Consider the following 18,145-nt stretch of genomic DNA (forward strand, 5'->3'; position numbering starts at 1 on the left):
ATAAAGTAATTGAATTACTTTACAAAAACTATTTTCCAAGAAATAGCTATTTTCTAAAGATTACAAGAAATAGCTATTATGTAAATATTTTCATACAGGAAACACTACTTGTGAAAAACAGTCACTATTTATATATTTTTAAAATTTGAAAACCCCCTCTGTTTCTCTTCAGAATGTATTAAAGCAACACTCTGGCCTCCCTTAGTGAGAGATTCTCAGTGTGAAAGCCAGGCTCCTTCCAGGTGGGACCCACCTAGCCTCTGGGTCTCAGCCCATCTAGGTCGGGCTGTTGGAGTCCACACAGCATCACAAAAAGGAGAGAACAGAAACTCGCTTAACAAGTCAGGATGTAACAGACAAATGCTAAAGCTCATGCTGATAAAAGTAATTATAACCACTTACAGGATGAGTCAGAAAATGTTTATATTTAACAGAAAACTGTCAGAACCTAGCTAAGTGGACACAGTCTGGTCTTGCCTGAAATTCTCAATGTGTCCCAGTGTCAGCCTGGGTGTTACTGTATGTCACAGTTCAATGTTGCCTGGAAGCCCCATTCCACACCCTGCAGGATTTTCAAGCACTTACTGAAGCGTTTTTACAGTATCTGGAAGGCCCATGACTCTCACGCCTTCCTCTGCATTAATTCGGCTGATAGATCATCAAACCATCCCCCACAGTTGTTGCTGGCTTGTGCACCTGCTCGGGTGGAACTCATCTCCTAACTCAGTCTTCAGCTTCGAAGTCAACACAGAAGCCCCCCGACAACACACACACACACACCATCTGCAGTAGAGCCTGCCTGTTGCACTCCTTGGTGAAGATAACAGGAGGTTCTAACAAGTAATACAGACACCTTTGAAGCACACAGTAAATGTAGTGGTTGAGTAAAGGACTTCTCATCGCTGCACCCCCACAGACTTTCCCAGGGGCCATGTCCCTTCATGGAGGATCCCTGTCTCCTGCCTCTCCATGGCCATTCTTCCTCATCTCTCTCTTATCTGGCTTGTCATCCCCCTTGCACGAAGAATCCTAAATTGTTCATGCTGAGTTACACAGAGCAGCTCAGCTCTCCTGAGTCTCTGCTCCACAAATCAGTCCCACATCTTGCTTCTGCATCTCAAAAGCAAGCAAACCAGGAAGCTTCAATTTAATTGGACCTGTATTTCTAGAAAGCAGTTACTGTTGTTAACAAACAGCATTTCTTTTCCTCTTGTACATCTGTGGGAGCTTTGTTAACTCCTTTGAAAAGCCAGTGCTGAAATAGATGCCTGTATACTCGTCTGTATCTATATCCACTTGTCTGGTGGAAGAGCTGCTACTTAGCCCGATGGGAGTGCTCAGGCTTCGGCTGCAGGGCAGGTTAGTCTCAGATGTGGCTAGCTTCTGTCTCAGTTTCCAGTTTCCTGCTCTGTATTTCCCTCTGTGTCATTCAGCCCGACACTCAAGGGCTTCTTTCTATCCGTCTTCTGCTCTGCGGCCTTGTTTGCCGGAGTTCATCTCACACTTTGGTCTCTCTCGTCCCTAGTCTGTGTTTACAAAATGCGACTAGGCATGGAGACCGCCACTGACTATTCCTTATGGGTCCCTGAGTGATGGTTCCTGAGGGCCTTCGTCAGCATGCATTCTCTCTCTGGCTGGTTTCCAGACTCTCTAAAAGCAGTGATGATAGACTCTCTTTCTTTGATCCCCAACCCTTCGTGGAAGGTGGTGGATAGTCCCTAATGTTGTCAGGTGTTTCTCCAGATCCATTGATTCCACAAATTCATGCACTCTGCAAACATGTGTCTTCTGCAGTGAGCTGAGAGGTAGGGACACAGCTAGAAACAAGAGAAAGTTCTCACCCTCCCCCAATTCGTTTCTAGTTGGAGTGAGAGGTGGTGGAGTATTTTAGTGCTCCGTGAGTGCTGGTAACACCAAAACAGCACACCCTCCTTTCAGAACCAGAGCAAGCGCCTGTTGAGGGGGAATGCAGTAAACGATGAAACTCGCTACCTAATGACGTTTCTTCATCTCCGCGCACACTGCTTCATGCCGCCAGCCACATCTGCTCTTCGATCACGCGGCGATTCAAGTGTGGGTGCTGTGAAACCTTCCTTCTTCAGGATAATTCCATCCTTGATGAAAAAACAATATATTTCGGCTTTTAAAATTATAGCTCTGAAATGTGAATTTCCTCTTTACCCTCCTTGAGACAACCAGACCTGCTCTCTGTCTCAAACACACACACACACACACACACACACACACACACACACACACACACACAGAATGAGGAAGAAAAGTCAGAAGATAGGAGGTATTTTACCACGTCTCATTCTAAATATAAACACGATGTTCACATTCACTATGTGAATAAAATGCCACTACAAACCTTATGAATAAATGTTACCATTTTAATGATTGTTGGTTATACTGTGCCCATTTTATGATGGGAAGTTTTGGCAAAGACAACAAGAAAAATAAGTGAATGCAATTACAATGAAGGTTATTTACTGAGAAAAAGGGATTCCCTTTTCCACAAACATTCAGCATCTCAGTAAGTGAACAAACATACTGAGAAAATATTATCAGAAGCAGTTTATTCCAAACATTACTTTTCTAGGTTATCCTCTTAACCTACCCTCCGGGATTTATAGTTCAACCATACCAGTTCAGAGTGGAAAGAAAAAAGGCCACTATTCTAATCCAATTCCTTGGGAAAAATACTTAGGCAATATTAAGAATCTTCAATTATCTAATTTAATAAAAGGGAAGGTTTATTTTCCATAGTCAGTAACATGTGATACTGATTATTTCTAATCCCTTAGAAGAGATCTAACATTCTGCTTTTGGTCCTGTTATAGCATGAAATCATCATGTATATTTTACCAAAAGAAGTAGCAAGAATAATGACCTCTGCAGTCTGCAGTCATTTTACGCTAACACACTGCAACATGGTTTTGCCCTGGGGCAGAGAAGTAGGGATTTTCTGTACTTCAAAAGAATGAAAAATTATCATCACTATCCAGAACCATTATAGACTTCAGAGACTTTGGCATGAAATATTCAGAAAGTTTATTTTAGAATTCAATATTTTAAAAGCCTGCTTTAAAACTATTACAGTGATTAGTGGCTCTGTTGCTTGGGCCAGTCTTTGCTTTAAAAAGCCCTGTGTCATGGTTGATACCATTTGTTGTTTCAACAAATAATTTGCATCAACCACAGGAGCTCCACATAAGGAATGTAATGTATTGTTTTAGAAGGCCCCCCAAAGAGGAATTGTGACCACTACTCATCAGTTACCCTTTCAAACACACTTCTTTATTTTCTTTTAAGATTTTATTTATTTATTTATTTACTTGTCAGAGAGAGGGAGAGAGAGAGAGGGAGAACACAAGCAGGTAGAGCAGCAGGCAGAGGCAGAGAGAGAGAGCCTGCTGAGCAAGGAGCCCGATGCGGGAATCGATCCCAAGACCCTGGGATCATGACCTGAGCCGAAGGCAGCAGCTTAACCAACTGAGCCACCCAGGCATCCCTCAAACACACTTCTTAAATAAATGTTACTTTTCCTGGTCCTGGTTGAAATGTGTTTCTAATACTGTGATTTTTGTCCTTCTGACATGTGTTATCTTACCCATGTGGAGGGGGTGCTATTTCTCTGGCCCTGTCAAGGGACCCATGCTCCTGTCTCAGTGGTTCTAGGGACACACAGGGCCATCCCAATTGAGGCCACCCACAGCCTCAGCCAACCAGCCAGAGGCTCCCATCTTTACTGCTCTGCACCAGAAAAGCTTATCGGGTGTTTGTGAGGATTTAACACCACTTCTGAGGCCAATGAAGATTTCTGGAGCTAGAGTTGGCCATGTGAAATTGCAATACAACCCCTTCTCCTTGGACTGTTCTGTGTAAGTAGGGAGGCCACCTTGCAGTAGAGTACTTTGAAAGCTTTAGTTTGGGAGTGTCGTGGTCTTGATCTGTGTTCCAAGTCTGCTACTTACCAGCAGTGTGATCTTGTGAAATTGGTGGACCGCTTCCAGCTCAGTGTCTCTGTCTATAAAGTGGACCCATCCCAGCATCATGCCAAGATTCAATAAGATGAGGAACATCAAGGCAGCACAGTGCAGGTGTCAGTCATTGTCCCCTTCACTGCTATTTATTCCCCAAACATTTTTCTTATCTCTCATTGGTTTAGTCCACATTTCTGCTGTGTGATGCATATATATTTGTTGGTATATCACAGAAAGAATGTGCAGGATGATTAGAAAAACCATTTCTGCTTTTCTTTAAAAACCTGTGCAGTTGACTTCATTTCTTTAAATGTATGGAATGTATTATTTTTGTAGGTTTTAGTAAGTACCTTTTCCTTTCCTTCCCTCCGTAGGCATTATCAATGTAAGAAAAAAGGTAGGCTTCAAGTTTGCCTTCAAGTAGGTGCCTCTCATAAACATGCAAAGAAATAAAGATTGTGGAACGCTCTTAATGTGTGAGACAAAAAATAATCTGTAAATAACGAAATAACTTTTGTTTCATTTTCCAGGGAAGTAGATCAAGACTCAGATGGTCTTGTCAGCTTTAGAGACTTTGAATATGCCATGAACTATGGACAAAATGAAGCCCAACTATTGTGAACTGCTTTTGGCAACCTCTGGGGAGACAAATAGGTTGTAATGTGTGTTTAAACGTCCAACTCCACTCCGTTAGTGATGTAATTATGCTGTATACTTGTGATTAAACTCTCCATCGTGGTTTTCAGATGCTGGTATTACTTGCATGGCAGAATCCTGGAGGAGGTCATTCCACATGGTCTTCCACTGGGGCTCATAGCCCTGAGCCAGGCTGCTGCTGGCTGTGCCACTGGGGGTGGCCCCACACCTCCTCTTCTCTCTCAATCCACCACTCCCACCCACACTGCAGGCTGGGGTACTCCACTCACCAGTCCTCACCACCCCACCTGCTCGCTCCGTGATTCTCATTGGTTCCTAATATCTGGAGAGAAGTTGCTTTTTCCTGCCAATGGTACCAGTTTCCTTCTTGCATTCAACTTTGTTTGAACAAATAATAGCACCTGTGTGTACTGAGTGCTTAACAATGTTCCAAGCGATGAACAAAAAAGCACTGGAAAAAAAAGGATTTAAGATTTCTCTAGGATAAAGTACCCAGTGTCAAAATCTTCATTGAAAAATGGCCTTAGGGCACTCACTATACAAAATTTAAAGAAACAAATTGGGCTGGCATGAGTAAGTCTTCTCCAGCTGGATACAGAGAAAGAACAGCATGTGGTATGGAAGGATACTGGGGGCAAAAGATTTATTTGGGGAACGCTTTCGGATGGCTTGGGCCTGGGGTTCGTGTGGCTACCCAACTGTCCTCTGCTGCACACTTCCTGGTTGTGAGTGGCCCCGCCTGGACCAAGAGCCTGAGCTGTGTGTGTTCACATTTTCCATCTTTTGCCGGTCCGCACGTAGGGTTTGGTAATGCTGTACCCAAACAGAAACTGTGACCTGGGACCCTCAGCACTTATTTCAGATAAATGCCGGTATCAGTGCCAATGTTTTATCTCTAAGTGTTCAGGAATCGCAACATTAACATTAGGAAAACATCTAATTCAAATTTTAGAAGTAGTAAACATTTAAAGATCAAATAAAAATATGCATTTGTAAAATAGAAACCTTAAACAAGCATCATTCAAACAGAAATTATTGGCAGATCAACTTAAAAATAAGATCTTAAACTGTTACAAATCAAAGGAGCCTCAGAAGACAAAACAGTATAATTTGATGTTCTTAGAATAGAAAAAAGGACCTTAGGTAGACACTAATAAAGAATGGACTTTAGGGGCACCTGGGTGGCTCAGTTGGTTGAGGGTCTGCCTTCCACTCAGGTCATGATCCCAGGGTGTGGAATCGAGCCCTGCATCTGGCTCCCCTCTCAGTGGGGAGCCTGCTTCTCCCTCTGCCTGCTTCTACCCCTGCTTGTGCTCTCTCTCTCTCTGTCAAATAAACAAATACAATCTTTAAAAAAAGAAAAAAAGAATGGACTTTAGTTAATAATACTACCTTTAGAATTTTTCTGCAAATCTAAAACTGTTACAAAATAAAAAGACCTTAAAAACTTTTTCAAAGACTAACAAACTAAACAATATCAAAAATGAAGAAAAGTCTGAAAATCATTGAGAAGTACAAATGAAATATTATTTTAAAAAGCAAAGTGGATCCAAGGTATCCTTGAGTATCCTGTGTGTTTTAGTACAAATTGTTCCGGCTGATGGAAAGCCCTTTGTGACTTTGGTAGGGTTTGTTCAGGAAGTGTTTTCATCAGAACTTGATCTCGATATATAAGTGATATGGATTTTAGATTTTTAAAAAAATCAGAGTAAGCCACCAACAAAATGCCAGTATTTCAGAAATTGCCAGGATGCCAAAACCTTGAATTGCAGTCACTATTTGGACCTTGTTTCTCCCGGGAAACATGACAAGAGAAAGAGAGGATTCACTTTCTCCAGTTGACGTGGGAGGCAAGAGGCCAGGCTGGGAATAGCTATCAGGCAACTCCCTTGGCCCTGGATTAGTCCAGGCTTTTTTCGGTCTCAATGACAGAAATCTATCCTAATGAGTTTAGATGCAAAGGGAACTTACTAGAAAATACTAGGCTAGCTTATGGAGTCTAACATAAGGAAGGCAGTGGTGCAGCTGAGTTTCAAGATAACCAGCAGTGCCAGTACCTCCAGACCCTGCCTCTGTGCCATAATCACCATCAGCCTCTCTTGGTTCCAACGAGGAGTTGGCCCATGATCTGTCCAGTTGCAAGTCCAAAGACCCCAGAAAGAGGCTCTGGTTGACCTATGGATCAGTCAACTCTGGTTCATCTAGAGGGTACACTCCCAAGTGTACTGGGAGTGGAAGTTGATAAAAAGCGAGTGCACCTAGTCTAGGATGGAGGGTACACCTAGGATTGGCTGCTTAGGAGGGTCCAGGCTCTCAGAGCAAAGACCAAAAAGAAAGGGAAGGTGAGAAGCTGTTCGTGTCACCTTCCCCTCCTTATCACTTCCTCTAGGGAATCCAAATTCTCATCCTCTGAGTTTTCCTTTTAGCTTCTCAGTTCCAGGTCCCAGTCCCTACCCTCATCTCCAGGCCACATGATACTGTCTGTAGAGTGTGACCTTGTCAGTCTGCCCTCAGCTGAATGGATGGGCATCTTTGCAAGTCGCTCAACTCCATCCCTTCCCTTGGAGGACATCAAGAATGAGAGTGAGTGAGACACAGCAGTGCTCCTCTGAGTGGCTGAGTGGGTGGTTATGACTCAGGAGGAAATGGCAGACATGTTTTCCACCACAAGGCCTGGAAAACTGAGGCAGTTGATTTGCAACAAGAGCAGAAAATGAAACAACTAGAGGAGAACAAGAAAGAAGCTGGAGAAACCCTACGCTACTTGCTTTCTGGTTAAAGCTTGTGTGCAAAGCCCAGTCATAACCCTTTGGGTCCTATGAGGTAACCCTGTACCCTTCCAATAAATCTTTCTACTCAAGCCAGCTGGAGTTGCTTTCTGTTATTTGAAACCAAAAGAACCCTAACTTACAAGCATAGAGCCAAGGACAGAGTCCTAGGTAACATCAACATTTACTGGGGCAGCAGAGAGAAGAGTCTTCTAAAAAGACTAGGAAGAGATAGTTGAAGATGGAAGAGGAAGGCCTTCTGTCTCCAGCGTCCCAGCCTCTACTTGACCTATCACTATAATCAACTCCAGTCTTCCCTGTGGCAACAGCTCTCAAAGAGCTCACCGCAGATCTCCTGCAGGCAAGCCTACCAGTGCCTCTCAGACCTCACTGCACTTGTCCCTTCTCCCTTTAGGCTCCATGACATTGCCCTCTCGTGGTATTTCTGTGCCCATTTTTCCTACTATCCTTTCTTGATTCCTCTCCTACAGCCATCCTGTATTATTAGTATTCTTCCTTAGTTGGCCAGTCTTTTTTTTTTTTTTTTTTGAAGATTTTATTTATTTATTTGACACAGAGAGAGTGATTGCAAGTAGACAGAGAGACAGGCAGAGGGGGAAGAGGAAGCAGGCTCCCTGCTGAGCAGAGAGGCTGATGCACAGCTTGATCCCAAGACCCTGAGACCATGACCTGAGCCAAAGGTAGAGGCTTAACCCACTGAGCCACCCAGGCACCCCTGTAGTTGGCCAGTCTTGATCAACATTCTCTATGGATCATTTCCTCTGCTCCCCAGACGTCAGCTAACATCTTTATGGATATGACTCCACAAACAAATCTTTATCATTAGTCTTAACCTCTGCTCAACCCAGACCAGTTTTCATTTGCCTGCTGGACATTTCCACCTCAATTCCAAACTCACTGAACTAAAATCAGACTTGTTGTTTCCTCTAATTTTCGAAATTGCTTTCTCACTCTGTGTTTTCTATTTCTGTTAATGGCAACCACCCGGCCACCCACCCTGAGCTGTCATCCAAGCCAGCTGCCTCAGGGTTCTTTTCAAGTCTCCCCCATCTTCCTCCGCTCTGACACTCAGCCAGTCACTGTGTCTGCAGTAACTCTGTGACATTTTCTTCCAGCCCATCATGGTCTCCCCGCTGTGTTCTGATTCCCACTCCCATCCTCCCATCCAGCCATTCGTTTTTCTTTTCATTGGTATAAAGAAGAGTAAAGGATGTGCTGATAAGTAAGAAACAGATCCCGCTGTCAGGAAATTTTGTCTAGCATGTCAATTATCTTCCCAGAGCACAGACAAAATTTATTTTTTCTCTGCTCCAAAGCTCTTAATAGCCCCCCTTTCTATCGGATAATGTCTCATCCTTTAATATGTCATTCAAAGCCCTCTATAATCTGGTCTCAACTTATATGTTCAGCTTCATATTTCACAACCCCCTATTCATCCCATCCCACAACTAGGTGACTCACACCTGCACATGGTCCCTTAGCCGCAAAACACCAAAATGGCAAGCAGATCTTTGCCCCAAGTAGGAAAGTAACAGATAACCTTGGAATTAATATCTGAGGAAAATAGGAAATAGGAAAATGCAACCATAAATAATAAAATTCAATGAAAAAAATACTGGACCACCTTCATCCTAATGAGTATCTCCCCCTCACAGTTGTCACTTGTGAAGAGGGAATGGGGCCTAATTATGCTAAGTATTTTGTAGTTTTAAAGATTTTATTCTTGAAAAGTTATTGAGAAATTTTAGTCAGCTTCTTTTACAAATGAGGAAACAAGTCTCCGAGTCTAAATGACTTGACTCAGGCCAAGTGATGAGGGGGGTAGAGAGTGTCAGGATGATGATTCAAACCTGTCAGCCTTACTAAATACAGATACCTTCCTGCCATGCTGCATTGCCTCCAGTGGGAAAAATAATCCATGACATTGGTCCGTATTCTATAATTACACTTTGTTTTTGACCCAAAATGAGTTTATCCAGATTCATTGGCCACCCCAAGTCAAACATCTAACACATAATAGACATATTAATTCCCATCTTAACATATCACTGGGCTTAACCCAAACTCCATTGGGTAATTAATCAGACCCACATTCCATTGGGTTATTAAATCAAAGATTTGCCACCAGACACAATGTCTTTTAAAGTGTGCTGCAGGTGTACTGAAAAGAAGGGACACCTGCATCTCAATGTTCATAGCAGCAATGTCCACAATAGCCAAATTGTGGAAGCTGAGATGTCCTTCAACAGATGAATGGATAAAGAAGATGTGGTACATATATACAATGGAATATTTCTTAGCGATCAGAAAGGATGAATACCTACCATTACATCGACATGGTTGGAACTGAAGGGGATTAATGCTAAGTGAAATATATCAGTCAGAGAGAGACGATATCATATGCCTTCACTCATATGTGGAATATAAGAAATAGTGCAGCGGATCATAAGAGAAGAGAGGGAAAACTGAATGGGAAAAAATTAGAGAGGGAGACAAACCATGAGAGTCTCTTGACTCTGGGAAACAAACTGAGGGTTGCAGAAGAGAAGGCAGGTGGGGGATGGGGTAACTGGGTGGTGGGCATTAAGGAGGGCACGTGATGTGATGAGCACTGGGTGTTATATACAACTAATGAATCATTGAACATTATATCAAAAACAATGATGTACTATATGTTGGCTAATTGAATTTAAATAAAATAGTGTGCTGTAGGCTCTAAAGACAATTGTCAAAGAAGAGTTCTAGAAATGCTCTAAACAATGAAAGCATTTTTAAAATAGATGTGCATTTTCATAACACTTATCTGTGTTGCACAGATTCTGAACAGTGTGTTTCACCAATCAGATTATTTTGTGTTCACACTTTACTCACAGAAGTATAATTTAGGATTAATGAAAACAAACCATAGGTTACTTTCCTTTTTCTTGTAACTTTTGAGGAATCTGTTTAGAACTACAGAATTAATTAAAATAACACATGAATTGAAATTTAATGACATTGGAGTAGCTGCTCACAAAGTGACCTTTCATATACAACCAATTTAAATCAGCTTGGTCCCATGGATTGAAAAGTGGCTTTAAGCAATTTAACATGAAACAGTTGAACATGATAAAATATTAAGTGCTCAATCTAAATTTCTTAGATTACTAAGTTGATAAAATACTCAGAAATGTGAATCAAAAAGAACATTACTGTAACTTCACAGAAAATGCAGATTAATTTACATGAAAGTGTAAACTGAAATCCAAATATACTCCCTATTTTATGGTTTACTGATCCTTGAAAAAAGAAAAGAGGAACAAAACAGTTAAGTTTGCTATAGTGTGTGACTTTAGGAAGAGCAATTTCAATAAATTTTTGATTTATAGAAAAAAATTGACCAAGGATCTAGAAATACATCACAAGTATTATCATAACCATCATTGTAAAGTAGAATCCAGGTTTGGTCATCTTCATTTTAAAGAAAGAAGCTGACCTCACTTTTAAATGATGTTTCTAAGGCCAAACATGGCAGCAATAGTGCTAGAGTCCATTTCTTTTCTTTTCTTTTTTTTAAAGATTTTACTTATTTATTTGAGAGAGAGCGCAAGAGAGAGGGCATGAGCAGGGGGAAAAGCAGAGGGAGAGAGAGGAGCAGACTCCCTGCTGAGCAGAGAAACTGATGTGGGACTCATTCTGGCTTGAGATCATGACCTGACCCAGAAGGCAGATACTTAACCGACTGAGCCACCCAGGTCCCCTTGAGTCCATTTCTTCATCAAGCCTTACCTACTGCTCTCTGTATTAGACTGTTCATGGGATGAAACTTGTTTATTTCTGTCTTTCCTCCCCCTTTTTCCTTCCCTTCTTTCTTTTCTTCTTTTGTTTTTACTATTACAAATAGAATTAAATACAATGAGCCATCCTAGATCTGATTGGACCTGCTTTTTTTGGCCAATATACAAAACTTACATCAACAGTTTCCCCCCCTACTACAAATAAAAACCAAAATCCCAGGATACTTTTTGTCTTCCATTAAATATAGAAACTTCTTGGCCATTATCTCTTCAAATACATCTTTTGCCACATTCTTGAAGAGAATGTCCTGTCAGACTCCAATTATACATATGTTATAATGAGGATATTACCTGAAATGTCTCTCAGTCTCTGTTCTTTCCCTCACCACCGCCGCCTCCTCCTCTTCCTTGTCTTCCTCCTCTTCCCACCTCTCTTAGTTTCAGCTTAGTGATGTTTACTCTCATTTATTGCTAGTGGGAATGCAAAATGGTACAGCCACTTTGGAAGACAGTTTGACAGTTTCTTACAAAGCTAAGTATAGTCCTACCATATGATCCAGCAATCATACTCCTACATATTTACTCAACTGACTTGAAAACTTCTCTCCACATAAAAACTTGCACATGAATGTTTATATCAGCTTTCTTCATAATCACCAAAAACTAGAAGCTACCAACATGTCCTTCAGGAAGTGAATGGATAAACAAAATGTGGTATAGTCACGCAATGGAATTATTATCCAGCAATAAAAAGAAATGAGCTATCAAGCCACAAAAGTGGCTTGATAGTGAGTCTTAATGTGTGTATTAAGTAACAAAGCCAATGTGAAAAAGTGTAAAAAAATTGTACCAATGTGACATTCTGGAAAAGGCAAAACTATAATTTTGATTAAGATCAGTGATTATCGGGGCGCCTGGGTGGCTCAGTGGGTTGAGCCTCTGCCTTCGGCTCAGGTCATGATCTCAGGGTTCTGGGATTGAGCCCCACATCGGGCTCTCTGCTCGGTGGGAGCCTGCTTCCTCCTCTCTCTCTGCCTGCCTCTCTGCCTACTTGTGATCTCTATCTGTCAAATAAATAAATAAATAAAATCTAAAAAAAAAAAAGACTAGTGATTATCAGGTTTTTTGCTGGGTGTGGGTTAAATAGATGTGGGTTTTAGTGTGGCAAAAAATACAAGATAAGCCTGGAGCATCTTGTAGTGCTAGAAAGTAAGGTAGTGCTCAAAAAGCAAACAAAAACAAAAACCAAACAAGACCCCCTTTGTGACAGGGAATATGACAAAAGAACATAGAAACCAACAGAAAGAGTGCCCAGTGGCCAAAGTTGGAATAATCAACAAAATTGATAAAGTAGTATTGGGTTGTAACCCAAAGTAAAATAAATATCCATGAGTCCATACTGATTCAAATAAATGATGGAATAAAGAAATAAAGGGAAGAGTAGAGACAAATCTCCTTTGCAGAAGAATTCCAAGTAATTTATGTCAGTTCTCTGCCCTCAAAGAGAGGGAGCACAACTCTCCATTTCTTAAGTGTGGACTGAATATAATGACTCTCTCCCAAAGAGTATGGTACAGAAGCAGGGGGTGGGGCACAGAGTAACAGTGGAGAAACCTGACAATCCCTACCTCAGCCAGGTGATCAAGGTCAATATTAATAATAGTAAATCATGTTGATGCTGTGAACCTTTATGTAGGTGATGAAAATGACACTTTACCTCTCTGAATTTTCTCCCCAAAACCCACAACCCCAGTCTAATCGTGAGGAAAACATTGGACACATCTCAGTTCAGAGACATTCTACAAATTGCCTAATACTCCTCAAAAATTTCAAGGTCAGCAAAAACAAGGAATGCCTGAGAAACTGTCATAGCCAAGGAGACATGTCATGCCTAAAGAGACGTGACAACCAAATATAATGTGATAGCCAGGATGGGATCCTGACATAGGAAAAAGACATTAGATAAAAATTCAGGGAATCTTAATAAAGTAAGAACATTAGTTAATAATATTGTACCAATATTGATTCCTTCACTATAACAAAGGTACCATACTAATAAAATATTTTAATAATAGGTTACACTGGGTTTGAGATATATGGGAACTTTGTACTATTTCACAATTTTTCTGTAAATCTAAAGCTGTTCTAAAATTAAAAGTTTATTTAAAGTTTTTCATATTACACTTTTACTATGGTGGAGCTATTTCCCATGCTACTATTTAAATTTCTAACCAAAGTGTAGATGCCAATTAAAAATATGCAAAAGGATACATAGCTTTTCAATATAATGTTATGGGATACTTTAGCAAAAAAACTTTGAAGACCACCACTTTATGGCACCTTTATAGGACTCTTTGAACACTCAAGGGTCAAGCCTTTGCCATGGGGAAGTATATTCACAGCCTCTTATATGATTTGGGTTGGTTTCTGACAAAGGAGAGACCTCATATAGTTTAAAGTACCTGCTTTTGAATTGTATTTGGAGAACCTTCAAAAAACTAAGAAAAAAGTACCCAGCTGTCCTATTATATTACTTTCAATATACATTTCAAGGAAAGAAATCCCTTAGCTTTGGACCTATTGAAAAGAAATCCCTTTATTCTTCTTTTGAACTTCATAATTCCTCATAACACTGAGAAAGTTATAAGGTGCCATCCACCCCCAAGGTATGGCTCCTAGATTCTCCCTGTGTCTCAAAAGACCTGTTAATATAGCCAACACATGGAAACTTCAGTGCCCACTAATGGATTAACGGGTAAAGAAGATGTAGTGGTTGTGTGTGTGTGTGTGTGTGTGTGTGTGTGTGTGTGTGTGTGTGTGTGTAATGGAATATTATTCAATGATTAAAAAAAAAAAAGAAATCCTGCCATTTGCAACAAGGGTGGACCTTGAGGGCATTATGTTAAGTAAAATAAGAGAAGACAAATACTGTGTGATTTCAGTTACACATGGAATCTAAAAAAAAAACCAAATTCACAGAAACAGAAAATAGAATGGTGGTTGCAGGACTGGAGAAAACAGGGAGGTATTGGTCCAAGAGTACAAATTTCTAGTTATAAGGCAAACTAGTTCTGGAGATCGAATAAACAGCATGGTGACTATAGATAACAATACTCTATTATATATTTGAAAGTTGCTAATAAAGTAGATTTCAAGTGTTCATACCACAATTTTTTTTTTAAAAGATAATTATGTCAGAGGATAGAGATACTGACCAACCTGATTGTGGTGGTAATCATTTCACAATATATAAGTGTATCAAGTCATCACATTGTGCACCTTAACCTTACACGACGTTATACATCAATTATATCTCAATAAAGCTGGGGGGGTGTGGAACAGCCTGTTAATGGATGGAGCACACTAGCATGTTGTGGCTAACTCTCCATCATGTTCCTTGAACTCCTGGCAGCTTGGCCTCAGCTTGGTCCTGCATCATAGCCATGGAAGCCGGCATGGAAGCCATATCGTGGGCGGAGATGAGTTTGGTTGTAAAGGTTAATACTTTACTCATTAAATTTAAAATGGTGTCTTCGTCTGTTCAAGCTGCTATAACAAGAATACCATAGACTGGGTGGTTAATGAACAAAAATCTTTTATGTCTCAGTTCTGGAAGCTGAAAGTCTGGGATCATGGCACTGGCAGATTCTGAACCTATAAGAGCCTACTTCCTTACAGATGCTCATTTTCTCACTGTAAACTTACCTGAGCATTAACCCCATTTATGAAGTATCTGCCCTTATAACTTAATTGCCTCCCAAACATCCCACTCTCTAACACCAACACCTTGGGGGTAGGATTTTAACATATGAATTTGGGGGTTAGGTAACAAACATTCAGACCAGAGCAAATTGTAAAAAGCATTAAACCTTCATCTCATATACAGGTCATACTGTTCTAGTATGTATCAAGTGTCCAAATATTTATTTGTCACTTTCAGGTGGCTTTTATAATTCTCTCACATTTCCTTAAGTATTAACTGCACCTAAAAAATAATATATTGTTGTCTTATCTTGACTGGTCTTTGTAGGTATTCATCACTTTTTTTTTTTAATTTTTTTAAAGATTTTTTTTTTATTTGTCAGAGAGAGAGGGAGAGAGAGCGAGCACAGGCGGACAGAATGGCAGGCAGAGGCAGAGGGAGAAGCAGGCTCCCCGCCAAGCAAGGAGCCCGATGTGGGACTCGATCCCAGGACGCTGGGATCATGACCTGAGCCGAAGGCAGCTGCTTAACCAACTGAGCCACCCAGGCGTCCCGGTATTCATCACTTTTATTGGACTTGTTGATTTTCTTCATTTTCTGTTTCATTATTTCTTCCCTTCTTATTATTTTTTTTTTCTTCTTTCAATTCTGCTTTTTTCCCCTAGCTACTTGAGAGTCTGAGGTCATTTATTTTCAGCTCTTTTTATTTTCTTATACTTATATTTAAAGCAGTGAAGGTCCAGGGGTGCTTGGGTGGCTATCAGTTAAGCATCTGACTTCAGTTGAGGCCATGATCTCAGTCCTGGGAACAAACTCTGCATCAGGCTCCATGCCCAATAGGGAGTCTGCTTGTCCCTCTGCCCCTCACCCCACTTGTTCTCTCTCTTTCTCAAATAAATGAATAAACAAAATCTTTTTAAAAAATAATGAAGTAAGCTATGAATGTCTTAAACTGCTGCTTTGGCCGCATCTCCCAAGTTCTCATGTGTCTTATCTTCATTATTGTTATCTTCCTGCTCATTGTTGTGATTTCTTCTTTGGTGCATGGTCTAGTCAGAAATGAATTATTACATTTTCAAAAATATTTTTGGTTTTCTAGTTTTCCTTATTGCTTTTACTAATTCTATCATGGGCAGAGGACTTATTTTGAATATTTTCAATCCTTGAAACAATTGTCTTCTAAGTCCTTTAACTTTCCAGTGAACAAAGATATCTTCCCATGCAAACATCACCCCATATAAGAGAGCTATTGTGAGAACTTAGAAAGTGATTGAGGACGAGAGAAATATTCTGAGACTAACTCCTGATCACCTTCAAGACCCCATGCCGACAACACCTCCTGTATTAACCTCTCTTTCCTGCATTAAGAAACTTTTATACTTTCTTCTCAAGATCCGTAGTAGCCTCTTCAGAGTTCTGCCTGTGTTGTGGTGTGATTGGCACATTTCCATATCTGTCTCTGACTTTGCATTATGAGCTTCCTGAAGCCAGGACCATGTACTTTTTTTTAATCTTCTTTAAGGTCTGGCACCATGCCTGGTATATGATGGGACTGGGCACACTGAGGAATGAGAGGGAAATCTCTCTGAGAGGCAGTGTAATTTGGAGCTAAGTAATGGAGGATCTGAATTCTACTCTCCACTCAGTGTGTGTGCTCTTTGGCAAGTCAACTACTTTTCCTGGGCCTCAGTTTCCTCTTTCTTATCAATTTCAATGGCAAGGTTGGCTTAGATAAAATGCCTCATTGCCCATTTATACATAAATAAGTGTTATGTGAAGAAAAGAGCACCATGGCCAAGCTTGGGAGCTTGGGAATACTTGGTCAAAGATGATAAATGGGTATTCTTATTATGGTAGGAGTCCCCCAAACTTTAAAATGCTAACATCCCATTATGGCACTGTAAGAAACAGGTAGAATGTACAAAGTTTCTCAGACTTATTTAATGGGCCATGGAACTGTGTGTGTATGAGTGTGTGTGTGGTGTGTTGAGAAAAAGAGCCATCTTAAAGGACAATGTTCCATGGATCTTACCTTGGGAAATGGTTGATTAGCTCGTCTCTAAGGAATTGTCCAGTTCCATGTTTTTATGACTTTTATGAAGATGCTGCCCAGTTTTACTGTCCCTGGTGCCCAGCTTGGATAATGGTGTGACTATGAACTCATGGAACCATACAGGTAACCTCTCACTCCCTCAGCTCCAGCTTCCTCATCTTCCGTTGCACCCCCCCGACCCACCCAGGAGAAACTGGAACAACTGTACTTGAAATGCCTGTCAGGAAGGAAGGGGCTGAGGTGCACACATTTAACTTTGGACCTCTGATAATGAGGTAATGTCAGTACTAATCTAGAAGAGCGGCTGCTTTGAAAATTGAAGCATAAGACAGAGAGAATGATTTTATTTTAATTTAAAATTGATTTTCTCAGTTCTACCACAATTTTTTCATGATATCACAGGTGTCACTGTTTAATATGTCTAATTTGAGCCATAACTTAATATACCAGGCTTTCATGCCTGTGAATTCTTAAAGCAGCAACAGATTATTAATGTTATGTTAATAAGAAAGCAATAATGAAATATTATACAGAGTTCCCACTCCATATATTATTAATGAAGACCTTTGTGTTTTGGTGGGCCTGATACTTTACAATGTGGTGGTAAAATAGATTAGAAAATGTTTTTGCCTTCTCAGCAAAAAGGCCCCAAATCAGGTTACGTGTATTAGCGACAGGTAGCGAAAGTGGCCACGAGGCATTGTGGGACAGGAGGCACCGAACTTATTTCAATCTGAGGTGCCAGGAATAGGAACATTCTTGTTACTCAAGAGTGAAATGAACAGTTCTGTCAGCTGCCTTTGAAATAAACAAGAGAAAAAACAGGCCTACTGCAAAGCTTAGTCCGAGCCGTGCTAAACTGCCACACGCACTGAGTCTAATGTTCATAGTAAAAACCAAGGTTCCCTGTATCCCTGCCATGGGCCGACACTGTTCTAGACACTTGGCATGCGTTGCCACATTTAATTCTTGTGGTGACTTTAAGAAGGAGGCATTATCTTTATTCTCAGGATGGGGAATAAGCATAGAGACATGAATGGCCTTTAGTAGTAGTGGCAGACATGGGATTTGAACCTGGACAAGCTTGAGCCCACCCTCATGACCTAAACACTGAGAATGGAGACTTGTCCTGTCAGGTCGCAGCTCTGGGGAAGCACTACAGACTTCTGTCCCATCCAGAG

General features: G+C 40.7%; 1 protein-coding gene across 3 annotated transcripts in view; it reads left to right on the plus strand.

The window, feature by feature from the left end:
- EFCAB11 (EF-hand calcium binding domain 11) overlaps positions 1–5,885 on the plus strand; it is a 146,837-nt gene extending 140,952 nt beyond the window's left edge. Inside the window, exons 6-7 of one of the 3 annotated variants that reach the window (XM_047738307.1) lie at positions 4,361–4,406; positions 4,517–5,885. In XM_047738307.1, coding sequence (XP_047594263.1) covers positions 4,361–4,406; positions 4,517–4,555 — 85 coding nt within the window. In that variant the 3' untranslated portion in view covers positions 4,556–5,885. Of the gene's footprint in view, positions 1–1,938; positions 2,234–4,360; positions 4,407–4,516 lie in introns of those variants that run through there. The other 2 variants (XM_047738311.1, XM_047738305.1) reach the window with 2 other exon arrangements.
- The last annotated feature ends 12,260 nt before the right edge of the window (positions 5,886–18,145 follow it).

This window comes from Lutra lutra, chromosome 7, assembly GCF_902655055.1.
Source record: "Lutra lutra chromosome 7, mLutLut1.2, whole genome shotgun sequence".
In the NCBI taxonomy this organism is placed as follows: Eukaryota; Metazoa; Chordata; class Mammalia; order Carnivora; family Mustelidae; genus Lutra; species Lutra lutra.